Source organism: Anguilla rostrata, chromosome 6 (genome assembly GCF_018555375.3).
Source record: "Anguilla rostrata isolate EN2019 chromosome 6, ASM1855537v3, whole genome shotgun sequence".
NCBI lineage: Eukaryota > Metazoa > Chordata > Actinopteri > Anguilliformes > Anguillidae > Anguilla > Anguilla rostrata.
In genome coordinates, this window is record NC_057938.1 from 24,856,364 (window position 1) to 24,871,922 (window position 15,559).

The following is a 15,559-nucleotide window of genomic DNA, read 5'->3' on the forward strand; positions in this document are numbered from 1 at the left end:
TTTCTAGGATTCTTTTTCTTCTTCCACTTCTCACTTTCCACCCCTTTTCCCATGCTCAAAACTCACAAAATCTTGCTGACATGTTCAGTATGGTGGCTATGTCTATTATGCATGCCAAGCATGCAACTGGGACTCTAGGTGGTTCTGCAGTACTTTTTCGTACTTCTTATACAGTGTTTCCTCAGTTCTCACCAAATTTAAATTTAGACTAAAATGGCCAGCAAAATATTTGTATGGCCACAAATGTATATCAGTTTTAATGATGCCTCAGGGGATGACAGACAACCATGTTGTGGATGAGCATGCTCAGGTTCTGCAGTATGGCATGTAGAGGGCTCTTTGCAAATTACTAATTTGCATGGGCTCCATAGGGCCAAATTAAATTTCACAGGCACACTCAGACAGGATCAACAGTCCTGGGAAGTGCATCCCCCTCCATCCAAGATTCTTAAAGATAATCAAATATGAATATGCAAAAATTGTGGAAAACATATTTCACCACACCTCATTTAAATCCAGCAACTGTTCAAATTTGAAAAGGGACCTATGTAGATCATATGTATTTCATTTCATAAACTTTTATGAACCTACCACCAAAGGTAGCGTTACAGCACCACTTTAACATTTCAATATTAAAATCATTGTTGCATGTGTGTCCTTACCATTCAATAAACACCAAATTTGGTATGGATGTTATTTGGATAAGGTTTGGAGTCCATGGAAAAGTATAAGTTGCTATAATAAATTTTGGGTGAACAACAATAACTTTTCTAAAAGAACGTAGTTTGGTTACACAGACTGTCAATCCCCCTTCCCTCCCTCCCCCACATTCACACTCTGGCGGGAGCTGCAAGAAGGCTATAAACCCCCTCCTCCTTCCCCAACCCAATCGCACACAACTGCAGTGTGCTGTTCCTGAGCCTAAACATATAGCTAGTCTTTTCGCAGTAGAAAACATCCCTGACCCCTGGAACACATGAAAACAATAATATTGACATTTTTATATTTATTAGACTGTGGCATTTCATAAAACACTTCCATGTGAAGATGATTTGTATAAACTCTGAATGTCTACATCCATTTGCATTAAAGCGTTATTTGTTTTTAGAGAAATAAATTGACAACAGATCATCATTCTTAACCATATTTCGTTTGTCAGCATGTTTATACAATACTCTATAATAACAACAGGTCCATTATGTTGTCACATCAATCAAAGGCTTTATTTAAGGTACAACACATATTCAGTAACAACACAATAGCTATTTCTATGATTGGCTTGCAGAAATATATAGTCCCCACAAGCAAGTATAACAGTCAACAAGTGTAACAGCTACATTTCTTTGCATGATTGCGGAGCAAAGCCATGGAATGAATGCTGATGATATTTGATTGCTAAATTATACATTTATTAAACATTGCGATTCTACACATAGGCTTCTGCATCATACACTTCTTAATGCTTGTCTCATATAGCTGTCGTTTACCACTCACAGAATTTAAATATTTTATCAACTGATCCAAAATACAAAAAGCTACATCAGTGTACTAATATTGGTGATCTCACGAGAATGTGTGGAACATCCCAAACAAACATTCCAGGCATTCCAGTGGTTGACAGACAGCAGGTTGATTGACGGTTTGCGTCAAGGAATAAACTATCAAGCAGAATACACATATGGGGGACAGTATACAACGTGCTTCATCTACGATAGCTTGTTCTAGCCAGCAATGCCATGGTTAGACTTTACTTTACTGCAGACTATAGACTATAAGGTTCATTTTGGTCCAAAATCCTACCTGTTAGAACAGAATTAATACTGTTAGTGTTGAATTAACACTTCAAATTTTACTGTATGCTATTTAACTACTTTATCCTTAAATTCTTACTTTTCAAAAGAAATTCAACTGGTTTTTATTTTTTTATTCCCTCAGCTCATAAATAATCGGTTTAGAAATCGCTAGGGAATCTGAGTTTAAGGTTAGCCAACTCCGAATTTGAAAGCCCTCCCGGCGCTAGGACCCCGTTAGCCTACTACATATTGTAACGCTGTTGCCCGCTTCATAATTCCTGCCGACACTCGAAACGTTTATAACGCTATTTATAACAAATTACCGGGTAACTAAACCCTCCCCCCCGACTCAAAATAATGAAAAAACGTCACTTTGTAGATGGAGCATATCATTAGGCTACCGACGTGGGACCTTTATTATTCTCGCTGTATCCTACCACGTCCGTCTACTACAAAGATTAGGTTATCTGTTGGCATGCGGTCGCTCAGAGGGACTTACTCGGAAAACATTGTTTTGGTAAGGGGAAAGGAGGAAGGCATTAGCGGTTTTCTTTTGCCGTGAATACAACATATTGTTTGTTTGTATTTAGCGTGGCTTGTATTGCCTATACGTGTGCGCACAACAAGCTGATTGCGGTTTTTCTTGCCACGTTGTGAGTACCCACATTTTGTTTGACAGACAGCGCGGTGTCTGTTTGGAAAGGCGATGCATGGTTGGTGTTAAAGGAGTCTTGGATTCTGACTGCAGCGCGCAGTCAAAAGCGGACTTGTGCTGAGCGTGGACTCAACACTCTTGGAAAAACTTTCAGCGCTCAGATGTGGAGGTGTGTGCGAGTCCGCAGGCTAAACGTCCGCGCTGCTCAAAAGCTGACAGTTCGTATTGGTTTGTTTTGCCTTGCGTGCATTCAGGGAGCTGGCTTTTTCGTTATTACATGTGTAATATAAATGCATATGAAATAGTTATATTTATGTATTCAAAATGTTAATTGATGGTAAAATTTGAGATGAGATTCCATGTAGCCTACGGTTAACTCTGATAACGGTTTTTCATACAGCTGATTTTAACAATGCTGATACCCGCTGAATGAATTTTAAGCAATGGAATAGGCCAGAAGGGAGAGACGAAAGGCACCAGTGTCAGCGCACTCTCCTTAAATCTATTTAGACCAGAACACAACCGCACACAAAATATTTTATTTTACAGTAATTACATGTAGAAATAGACTAATATATTTCCATCATATTTAATATATGTACACCTGATACACACAAAGTCATTTTTGTTCCTATAAACAAACCTGGAAGCTGCCTTTAAAATTTTTTCGTTGTAAAGATGAATTTATACATTTTGAGTCTCTTCCTTACTTTGGATTTAACCTCACTGGCTTCGAGTTTGTCAACATGCAGCACGTTAGATATGGATCAGTTCATGAAGAAGCGCGTGGAAGCGATCCGCGGGCAGATCCTCAGCAAGTTAAAGCTCACGAGCCCCCCGGAACACTACCCCGAGCGCGAGGAGGTGTCCAGGGAAATTATCGCAATCTACAACAGCACGCGCGACCTGCTACAGGAGAAAGCCAACCAACGCGCTGCGACATGCGAACGACAGCGGAGCGAGGAGGAGTATTACGCCAAGGAGGTGCACAAGATCGATATGCAGCCTTTTCATCCCTCTGAAAGTAAGCTTTCCACTTGGTTGGTCCGCTTTTTTCGAGACAATGCATGTGAAAGATGTGTTACTTTTTCTTTTTGTTTTGTTAATGTTTTTATTCGTGAAGTTTCTGACACATTTGTAGTTTTTTAAACTCGATTGTGTAAACTAGCTTCAGTGGCATTTATTATTATTATTAAATATTATTGTAACCTCTAAAATTGATGATGTGGTTTTGCATGAGAGAAGAGGGATAAATTGTGTTATTGATAAAGGGTACGGGTTCATTGTTGCTATTCTGTGAGTCCAAATGTGAGTGGTGGTACATCAACAAAGTTTCCTGACATGAACTTCGCTTTTGTGTGGGGCCTGTGTGTAAGCAGCGCCCCCTTCCTCTTCCCCTTCCCCTCTTTAACCCTGCATGGAAAATAGGCCTAATTCAAGCTTGCTGTATAGGTTCTGCTTATTGATTGTACACTAACATCTCAGAACTGTCCCTACTCCTCTTACAATTACTGACTCCTACAGTTTATTACATAGAGTAAAAAAACGGATTTTCTATAGATAATGCATTTGTGATTTGACACACTTAAATTTACATGACCATTCACCAGTCTTCCAAAAAAGCTGTCCATATTCATGGTTCTTTAGAAATGTGGAAGTCAGCTAAATATTTATATAAATATTCTTTTGGATTTTTATTAGTATGATGATTTCATAAATAGGGAGGGAGAACAAATCATTGTATTAAGCCATATGGGTATGTGCCAGGTCAGTTTGACAGTATTCTGTGTGAATATGGTTGCGGGTATTTCTAAGATTATCCAGTAGTTGGAGGGAGCTGTTACGTAAAAGCCACATACTAGTAGACGTTCTTATTTCATGCATATTTTCTTGCGAATCTGTGCGGCACAAGGAAATGAAAGACACACTAAAAACTAGTTTTAATATCCGGGAGCAGGAGCACATTTGGGACACTTTAGCGTCGTCAAGTATAAAAAATACACCAAAGAAAAACATCCTAGTGTTTGTTTAAAACGAACATTGGTTTCAAACTAGTGCAGTACTCAACAAAGCCTGTTAAGCAATGAACTTTTTAATGCTCCAAAGCCTTTCTGGATACTATTCATTAGAAGTATGAACAAAATATTTTCCAAGTCATTATTCAATTATGTACATAAGGTTATGAATATAGTGATTTTACCATTATGAATCAAGTGACAGTTTACAAGATGTAAGAAAAATAAATTTGGAGACTTTATGTACCCCAAGGTATATTTTGCACTGAATATGATCCTTGGCCCTGCCCACTGCATAAATACCCAGAATATGAAGAGAACTGGCACCATGCCCAGTGCAGGCAGGCAGGAAGGCATTTATGGGGTATAAATACCACTGTGTCAACATGAAGAGAGGGCCAGATTAGTGGTCCTTCCTGCTGCTGCAGACCACAGTTTGGGGAGGGGTGGGGTGGGGGGGTGTTATTGGGTAAGGTTCAGAGAAAAATAGGGTGCTATATCTCCAGACTGTATGCATGTGATCAAACGTATGTCGAGTAATACCTCTGTTTGGGGGTGTGCCATGACGTCGACACAAGCAGCACCCTGGGTTGTTCTTGTCTATTTCTTTCACACACACACACACACACACATTTATTTACACCCACTCACTGATAATTGGCAGTGTTGAGGGGGTTTATCTGTGCAGCACAGGACAGCCTTGCCGAACCAGAGGTGAGAGAAAGCAACAAAAAAACGAAAAACAAATGTGCAGATAGTTTCAGTGGCTTTCCAACTAAGATATGATAGATGAGTGTTATTTTTTAAAACACTGGCACGATAACATGATGGGGGGGTACTGTATTTATTTCTGTGGCAAGCTGCCATGCATACAGCAGCTGGAAGCACTGTGTGTCCCAACCTTCAACAAATAAAATTGGTAATTTGCCTGTGAGGTTTTTATTTTTGTTTTTGCTACAATTATTTCTCTCCAATTTGGAATCACAGATTGTGCGCACAATTGTTTCCACACACATAATTTTGCAGAGGCGCTAGCACTTATCATAGGATTAACTACATCTTATAGACTTTGAATGCCTAGCGCTTCTTTTTATTAAATGTGGCAGCCACATTTTTTCACAGAATGACTAACAGATGTGTGTATTTACTACTAGAGGAAGTGCACCTCTGTCTTGTTCTTTGCTTTATCACAGTGAGCATATAACCATTATTTTGTCAGGCTTTGTCTGTGCTACATTTCTGCATGAAATGAGGTAGTCTGCTTAACTTAAATTTCTTATTAGGGAATGACCATTGTCATATTTCTTTTAGTTTCTGAGCCTGAATGTAAAATACGATTTTAAATATGGTAATACATTTTTGAGTTCAAATGCATTACAATTGTGCCAGCCTAAAGTTGGTTGAACAGTAGCTCAGATTATTAAATGTGTATGTAGTTAGAGTTGCAGGACCAACTGACTGAAGAGACTGCCTTGTGGTTTATGGATGCCAATGGATAAGAGGCAATGTTGATTGGCTCTTACAGCGAAGCAAAAGGACAAGCCGACAGGGCTCGTTCAATAACTAATTGACCTTGGAGAAATGTACAGGTAGTTTCTAATGAATGTGTGTGACAGTGACTTGGTTGGGTATCCTAGTATCCTACTCGGGTTGAGTGGATGGGGTTGAAGACGGAGGAAGAGACTTATTTGATGGTAAACAGAACCACAGCAAAGATTTAAAAAATCATAATATGCTTTTAATAACTGGTTGCACCACAGTTAGTATCAATAACTTAATCCAAACACTTCCAATAATTGGAAATTAGACTGTGGAAACCGAAATATCGAAACCACTACTAACGCCCCCTGTTAGTAGTGGTTTCAACAAGTAATTTCCCATGAATCCCATTTTTGCCCTCTCTTTCTCTTTCTTACGGTGGAGTCATAAACACTGGCCTTAGCTGAGGCTCGACAGGCCTCAGTTATTTCGATGTTCTTCTGGGATCTTTTGTGACTTCCTGGATGAGTTGTCGCTGCGCTGTTGGAGGAATTACTTTTTTCATGAGTGATATGGGTGTTTGATAACTTTTTTCATAAAATAAATGAAATAATAATATTTTTAAAAATATTCTGTGTTTACCAAGTTTCCCATTGTCCAATATTACATTTTATCTAAAGATCTGAGACGATTCAGTGTGAAATATATTTTCAGGAAGAAATCAGGGAAATCAGGTGATGAAATTGAGAGTGGCTGATTTCGGAGGCTGTCAGAGAGACCGGATTTATTTCCTTAGAACTTTAAATTTAGTGATATCTGTCGGGATGTGAAGGAAATTTTACCAAGTATGAAGAAAATTGCTCTTACAACAATCTTACATACTGAACCTTTGAGGGGTTAAATGTCATATAAAAGGCTTGGATGTTTGTTTTTGTTCATTCAGTCATTTGAAGGTTGAAGCTCTATGTTGCACTGGTTATACGACTGTGGTGACTGAAATTTCACATCACCTGTTTTTGTCATACAGATCTCTTTTCAGGCCAAGTCCTGATTTTGCATTATTAGATATAGGCTGTTCTTTAGAAACTGTTCTGGGCAACAGAACAACCAGGTGTTCTACAGTACATAGTGCAAAGATCTACTTTGGAATTTGTTAAGGTGAGGTCAGGTCCTGCAAATCACTTTGCCAATTCATTGATGTGCCGTAGATGTGATTCAAAAAGCAGCCTTACTTTACCCAGGTTTTCTCCAAGTTCTGGCCACCAGACAGATGGCCTGTTATGAACATGAGGCTAACCGACTACTTTTCATTTCAGGTTCAGTTCAATTCAAATCAATTTTATTTGACTTTCATTGGCACAACTCCTGGTCCTAATGTTGACAAACGCCAATAACAGACTCCGAAGACAATCAAAAGGTTAGAATCACGATGAATTGAAATTGACTATTTATAAAAACAGCTGTAATTTCTACATGGTGAAACCAAAATGTATAAAAATGCCCTTAAATAAAAGCACAGCCACATGTGAATTGTTTGATTACAAACATACAATTTTGGATTACAGAGCCAAATCAAGAAGAAAATGTGTCTTTGTCCCAAACACTCTATTTTCAACCAAGGTCTAAAGCAACGCACTCCCCCTCCCCATCTGTTAAACGTGGTGGTGAGGGTGTCATGGTTTGACTATGTATGGTTGCCACAGGTACTGGCTCTCTTGTCTTCATCAATGATGTAACTGCTGATAACAGCAGCAGAATTAATTCTGAAGTGTTCTGTAGCATGTTATCTGTTCAGGTTCAAGCAAATGCCTCCAAACTCATTGGACAGCACTTCACTCTCCAGCAGGACAATGATCCCAAACATACTGCTAAAGCAAAAAATGAGATTTTCAAAGCCAAAAACTAGAAAATCTGGATCCATTTAAATATGTTTCATATGGCAACTAGCCCCTGAAACAAGCAGAAGATGAAGATGGCTGCAGTATAGGCCTGGCAGAGCATCACCAGAGAAGATACTTAGCACCTGGTGGAGTCTATGGGTTACAGACTTAAAGGCAGTCATTACATTCAAAGGATATGTAACAAAGCATTAAACATGACTAATTTGCATAGCATTAATATGTCCTAGGGGGCAGCACAGTGGTGCAATGGGTAGCAAGTAGGTAGGTAAGTTAACAATTTTGCCATCCGTAGGCTATGCCGGTGTGCCAGCTAATCAGCAAACGGTGTCATAAAATCCCGACCGTGAAAACTGCCTTGTTTACATTTTGGACATTTGTGGCTAGTGGGTAAATCTATCGCTGTTTTCGTCGCAGCACTGTCGACACAAATTGAGAGAGATTTACGAAAGTTCGTTTTTTACGCATAGTCTAGTAGGTTTGATCTAAATGCATTTATTATCTTTTTCATGCTGATACGGAAATGATTTGGTTAATGTCAGCTGACAGTTACCTCTGGAAGCGTTGAATTGTCCTTCTGGTCTTGGGCTGACACCATGTAAACAAAGACGGCACACTCCCGTTTTTCAGTTTGTTCAAACCGGTAAGCGATCTTAATATGCAGTCCTTGGAAAAATGTTTGGAGCACACTCTTGTGTTGTCTGTGATCTGAGATGAGAGATGTGTTAAGGTGAGTGTTGACGTGTAAATTAATCTTACGAACTTTTGGAGGTTATTATCAGGGTAAGCTAACGATAAGTTAGCTAACTTAGACGCTAGCTTAGCTAGCTCGTTACATTACCTGAAAATAAGGTCCAACATCTCTCCTTATCTTGGCAATCCACTGGCGACGGGTGTCCGGGTTACTCGGAAATCGGTGGAAAGACAAGTCTTGATCACATTCTCGTCTTTGATACGACTTACAGCGTGGTACACAACAATATGCCATAGTAGCGTCACCGACTTAAATCGCTTTTCTGCTTCATGTAAGCACCGCTCCTAGAACACTTCCCACCATAGCCTCGTTTTCGCACAGGAAAATTTCAAAATGGCGACGGCGTGATATAAGCGAATACTCATTTTGTACAGTTATTCATAGCTTTGAACACATTAAATCCAGTTCACACAGTGAACATTACTCTGACCTAACTGATGCTAAGTCAAATTAGGAGGCTTTACAAGCTACAACATCAAGACAGTGATATAAGGGACAATAACTGCTGGATGGAGGTACATGTAACATGAGTGGCACAGGTGGTACGTGTAGCATTAAAGAGGGGAATAGTGATAGAAATTATTCACAGAGTGATGATGGTTAGTTCAGGTATAGTCTGAAGAGATGTGTCTTCAGACCACGGCGGAAGATGGGCAATGAGGGAGTGGTTTGTAGAGGGACATGGAGTTCATTCTACCACTGGGGAGCTAGGGTGGAGAAGCTCTGTGGTAGAGATGAGTGAGAACCCTTTACCCGGATGGTAGAGCGTGCAAGGCGCCCTGCTGCCGCAGAGCAGAATGGTCGTGAAGGCATATAGAATTAAATCATGTTCTGTAAGTAGGTGGGGGCTGTCCTATTGGCTGCAGTGTGGGCGAGGGTCAGGACTTTTAACCTGATACTGGGAGCGACCGGTAGCCAGTGGAGTGACCACAGCAGAGGAGTGATGTGGGAGAACTTGGGAAGGTTGAAGACAAGTCAGACGGCAGCATTTTGAATCATCTGTCGTGGCTGTATGGCACAAGCTGGCAGGCTTGCAAGGAGGGAGTTGCAATAATCAAAACGGGAGGTCATCAAAGGACAAGTAGCTGAGTGGAGTGCATAGTCAGGTATGACCAAATCCTCTTGATGTTGTACAAGAGGAATCTGCAGGACCGTGATGTTGCCTTGATGTGCTCCTTGAGGTTCAGCTGGTCGTCCAGGACCACCCCCAGGCTCTTTGCAGAGTGCGAGGAACTCACTGTAGTGCTATCAACCGTGATTTTGAGCTTGCATAGTAGGGCGGTCTTGTTGGGGAAGAACAGTAGCTTAGTCTTGTTGAGGTTGAGCTTCAAGTGATAGCTGGCCATCCAGGTTGAGATGTGAGCCAGACAGGAAGATATTCTATCATTAACCTGTTAGGCAGTGGGGGTGGGGGGGGAGAGAAGAAGAGTTTAGCATCATCTGCATTACAGTGATAGGAGAAGCCATGTGCATTAATAACTGAACCAAAATATTTAGTGTATATGGAGAACAGCAGAGGCTCCAGTACAGATCCCTGTGGGACTCCTGTAACAAGAGGATGAAGAGCAGAGCCAGACCCCATCCAGGTGACCTGCTAGGACCTATCTGTAAGACAGTAAGCAAACCAAGACAGGTCAGTCCCAGAAATGCCCATCTCAGCCAAGGGGGAGAGGAGTAGTTTGTGGATGACCTTGTTGAATGCTGCAGACAGGTCTAGGAGGATCAGGACAGAGGAGAGGCATGAGGCTCTTGCAGTGGCAAGTGCCTTCATCACAGCCAAGAAGGCAGTCTCTGCTGAGTTCCCTGATCGGAAGCCGGACTGGTGAGGGTCAAGCAGGTTGTTATGGTAGAGAAAAGCGGTTAGTTGTTTAAGCCGTGCTCGCGTAAGGGTTTTGGACAAAAAAGGCAGAAGTGATACAGAAACAGGTAGTATGCCTTTGTCCCAAACATTGTGTGTTCAACTGAATATGTGTGTGTTTGCATATATATATATAGGGCTCTGTGCAGGCCTGTCATGTTCTTCCAAACTAAACTCGGCAAACAATTTCCTTATGGACCTCGCTTTGTGCACACGGGTATTGTCATGCTGAAACAGGAAGGGCCTTTCCCAAAATGGTTGCCACAAAGTTGGAAGCCCACAATTTTCTAGAATGTCATTGTATGTTAGCATTAAGATTTCCCTTCACTGGAACTGAGGGGCCTAGTCCAAACCATTAAAAATAGCTCCAGACCATTATCAAACCTTCACAAATCTTTACAGTTGGCACATATGCATTCAGGCAGGTAGAGTTCTCCTGGCATTCGCCAAACCATCTGTCAGACTTCCAGATATGGTAGTGTGATTCATCACTCCAGAGAACGCATTTCCACTGCCCCTGAGTCCAATGGTGATGTGCTTTACACAACTCTCACTGACACTTGCCATTACATACGGTGATCTTAGGCTTGTGTGTGGCCGCTCGACCATGTAAACACATTTCATGAAGCTCCCGGCGAACAGTTCTTGTGCTGACGTTGCTTCCAGAGGCAGTCTGAACTTGGTAGTAGAGTGTTGCAACCAAGGACAGACAATTTTTACTTGTTCAGCATTTGGCAGTCTGTCGTTCTATGAGCCTGTGTGGCCTACCACTTCACAGCTGAGCTGTTGTTGCTCTTAAATGTTTCCAGTTCAGAATTACAGCACTTACAGTTGACAGGGGCAGCTCTAGCAAGGCAGAAATTTGACACACTGACTTGCTGGAAAGGTGGCATCCTATGACAGCGCCACATTGAAAGTCACTGTGCTCTTCCATATGAGCCATTCTACTACTAATGTTTGTCAATGGAGATTGCATGGCTGTATACTTGATTTTATACACCAAAAATAAAGTGTCTTAGTAACATGTTGGGCTACCACAAGCCTCCAGAACAGCTTCAGTGCACCTTGGCATAGATTCTATAAGTCTCAGGAACTCTACTGGAGGGATGGAATACCATTCTTCCAAAAGATATTCCCTCCTTTGTTGTTTTGATGCTGGTGGTGGAGAATGCTGTCCAACAAGTCAGTCCAGAATCTTCCATAGATGTTCAATTGGGTTGGGAGCTGGTGACTGTGATGGCCATAGCATATACTTCACATAATTTTAATTCTCATCAAACCATTCAGTGATACCTTGAGGCCTTTGGATGGGGGCATTGTCATTTTGGAAGAGACAACTCCCATCAGGATAGTAATGTTTAATCATAGGATAAAGGTGATCACTCAGAATAACTTTGTATTGATTTGCAGTGACCATTCCCTCTAAGGGGTCAAGTGGACTCAAACCTTTCCTCCCTTACTGTAGGGGCCAAGCATTTAGGCCTGTATCATTTTCTTGGTGTACACCACACATGCACTCACCCACTTTTCGAGAGTATGGTGAAGGATGACTCATCTGACCACATCGCTTTTTTCATCTCTATAGACCAGTGCCTATGGTTTTTGCACCACTGAACTCTCAAATATGCATTTGTCTTTGTAACTACGGGTTTATGAACCGCAACCCTACTATAATATCCCTCTCTATCTAGTGGTCGATGGATTATTCTTGCTGACACAATCTGAACACGTCCTGCATTGACATTCCCAGTCACCTGTGGAAGAGTTGCCCTTCTGTTTTTCCTTACATATTGCATTAATGCACAAGCATCACGGTCATCAAATGTGCACATTTGACCACAATTTCTGACTCTATTTACTGATGTCTTTCTCATAGATCTAAATTCAGATGGTACTTCAGTCACTGTTCCTATCAAAACACTAATTGTGTCACGGTTCTGTGTTTTGTCTCGGTCTTTCCTTGTTGGGCCGCCAGATGGCGGCACTTCTGTTTTGTGTCCTGCTTGTACCCTGTGTAATTGTATTGTTTTCAATTGTTCAATTATTGGTTCTTGGTTGTCTCGTTTTCCCTTCCCTCTCTGTGGCCTGATTGTTCATGGTGCCCTCCTGTGTCTCGTCAGTGTCTGTTCTATTTAAGTTCCTTCTTCCTTGACTCAGGTGCTGGATGGCCATGTTTCTGCCCATGTTCCATTTTTACCGGTTTTTGATTCTTGGAGTTTCTTTGTGTTGTGTGTTTTGAAGTTTTCCTTTGTTTGTGAGAGTTGCCCTGCGAGGCCTTTTGTTCCCTGCTTTTGGTTCCTGTTTTGTTAAGTAAAGTCTTTTGTTCTTACCATTTGGAGTTTTGAGTTTTTCCCCCTCTGCGTTTGGGTCCTAACCCTCCACTGCACCCTGACAAATTGAGCAATGTTTGTGAGTGAGGCTCCTGCCACCTGTGCCCCAATAATGAACCCTCTTTCAAAGCCACTTAGATATTTTCCTCCTGCCATCTTGATCCAAAGTTGAGGTCACCTGGGCCTGCTGAGCATTTTTATATGCCACAAAGCATGATAGGATGTTAGTTGCTTAATTGTATTATGCAGTACACCTGCATGGAAGAATCTGCATTGGTTTTTCCACTCATTTATTCAAGCTTTTCCTTTAATTTGTCCATCGTCTGTATGTGTGTGTGTGTGTGTGTGTGCTTGGGTGCATATTTGAAATAAAACAATGATTATGAGGTTAAAGGACAGACTGTTAGCTTTAATTTGCAGGTATTTACACCCATTGGGTGATCTGTGTAGGAATTACAGCCCTTTACATAGTCCCCCCCATATTAGGGAAGCAACAGTAATAGAGCAGTTGGCTACCTAGCTGTGTGGTGTCTTTGCATCATTGGTCTATGCACAAGAAGCTGACAGAAGGTCTAGAGTTGATTCTATGTGTGTAATTTGCATTTGTAGTCTGTTGCTGTTGTCACTCACCAAGTGTCATTGCTAATAAAACAGGCTATCATGAGGCTGGAAAACAAATCAGAGACATTGCATTAGGCATGTCAAAATCAACTGTAGTACATTGTCCCAATACAGAGTGTAAGAACACACTGGTGAGCTCAGCAATAGAATACTTTAAATTGTGAAGTAAAATCTTTTTTCAACTGTCAAACAGATCAAGGACACTCTCCAGGATGGGATGTTGGCATAGACTATCATAAATAGGACTACATCTACATAGCATTGGAGGGTTCACCAGAAGATGCATTTGGCCTGAAGAACAGAATGGTTTGATTTTGCTAAAAAGGAAAGTACATTAAAAACTGTAGAGTTGTGGAAAAAAGTATTGGACGATGACACAAATATTACCTGGTACAAAGTGATGGAAAGAGGAAAGTGTGAAGAAAGAAAGGAATTGCTCATCCACTAATCCAAAGCACCACCCCCCCCCTTCCCCCATCAACTGTGAAACATGTGGAGGTAGCATTTGGCTTGGGCAAATATGGCTGCCACTGAAACAGACTCGCTCGTCTTCATCGGTGATTGCCTCAAAACTCATTGGATGGTGCTTCACTTTGCACCAGGACAATGACCAAAAAAGTGAAACTTTCTTGACTGGCCAGGTCAGTCACCCATCATGAATCCAAATGAAAATGCATTTCACTTGCTGAACACAAGACGGAATGCAAAACACCCCAGACACAAACTGAAACTGAAGATGGCTGCAGTACAGGCCTGTCAATGCATCACCAGGAAAGATACCCTGTGTCCGTTGATGTCTATGGGTCGCAGACTTGCAACCTAGTACTTAGAAATTACTTTGCATATCATGTTCATTTGCCCATTACTTTTATAGATGTTTTAAATGGGTTTCATTTCTATATCACAATCTCAAATCCCCAAATAAAAATGTGGCTTGTAAGAAACAGACACATGCACATACTAATACGTTTTACAGTCCACACTTTAATTTGAACATTTAGGTTACAGAAATAAAACTCTTTAAGTGTATTTTGAAATTAAGCAATAATCAGGTTAGAGTCCTGCATAGCTAGGAGCGCTCCATCAAAAGCACTTAGCTTCTCAAGTCAGGACTGGGCTCTGTGTCCCTGTAAGTATCGTCTCCAAATGGAAGGAGGGGCCAATACATAGCCAGTATTTCTACAGTACAGCTCTGCAGTAAGGTACAGATCTGTGGTTACTGTATTTTCAGGGTTAGCATAGGTCTTTGAGTCGTATACCTGTAGCACAGTTACTGTACCTGGTTAGCACAGCTTTCTTACTCTTACTGATTATCATAGCTCTGTGGTTCGCACGGCTCTTTTAAAAAGCATAGCTCTTAAATTACTGTAGCTCAGTGGTTAGGATAGTATTTTGGTTTTGGTTGTCTGCAGCTCCACACATTTGCACATATTTTGGTTAGATTAGATTTATGGTAGATTTATCTGGATCAATTTGTGCTTAGTAGCTATAGTGTTATTAGCCCAATTGTGGTTCGGTGCCAGTGCTGTGGTTAGCTCAGCTCAGATTTGGACAGTGCTATGGATAGATCAGCTCTTGTTATGACAGTGTTATGGTTAGCCCAGCTCTTTTTGGACAGTGGTATGGATAGATCAGCTCTTATTATGATAGTGTTATGGTTAGTCCAGCTCTTTTTTGGATAGTGTTATGGATACATCAGCTCTTATTATGACAGTGCTATGGTTAGCCCAGCTTCTTAGTTAGCATGGCTCAGTGGTTAGCCCAGTTCCTTTGTTAGCATAGCTCAGTGGTTATCCCAGTTCCTTAGTTAGTACGGCTCAGTGGTTAGGCTCTTTAGTTAGCTTGGCTCAGTGGTTAGCCCAGCTCTTTAGGTATTACATTGCATTATATTACATTACAGGCATTTAGCAGACGCTCTTATCCAGAGCGACTTACACAACTTTTTACATAGCATTTTACATTGTATCCATTTATACAGCTGGATATATACTGAAGCAATGCAGGTTAAGTACCTTGCTCAAGGGTACAACGGCAGTGTCCTTACCCGGGAATCGAACCTGCGACCTTACAAGCTTACAAGCCCAGTTCCTTACCCACTGTGCTACACTCCGTCCAGGTAGCATGGCTCAGTGGTTAGCCAGCTCCTTAGTTAGTAC

General features: G+C 41.2%; 1 protein-coding gene across 1 annotated transcript in view; it reads left to right on the forward strand.

Annotated features, from left to right (window-relative positions):
* Positions 1-2,056: 2,056 nt before the first annotated feature.
* Positions 2,057-15,559, forward strand: part of LOC135256902 (transforming growth factor beta-2 proprotein-like) — a 28,182-nt gene continuing 14,679 nt past the window's right edge. The window contains exon 1 of the mRNA XM_064339163.1: positions 2,057-3,472. Within this exon, the coding sequence (XP_064195233.1) occupies positions 3,127-3,472 (346 nt within the window). The 5' untranslated portion in view covers positions 2,057-3,126. The remainder of the gene's footprint in view (positions 3,473-15,559) is intronic.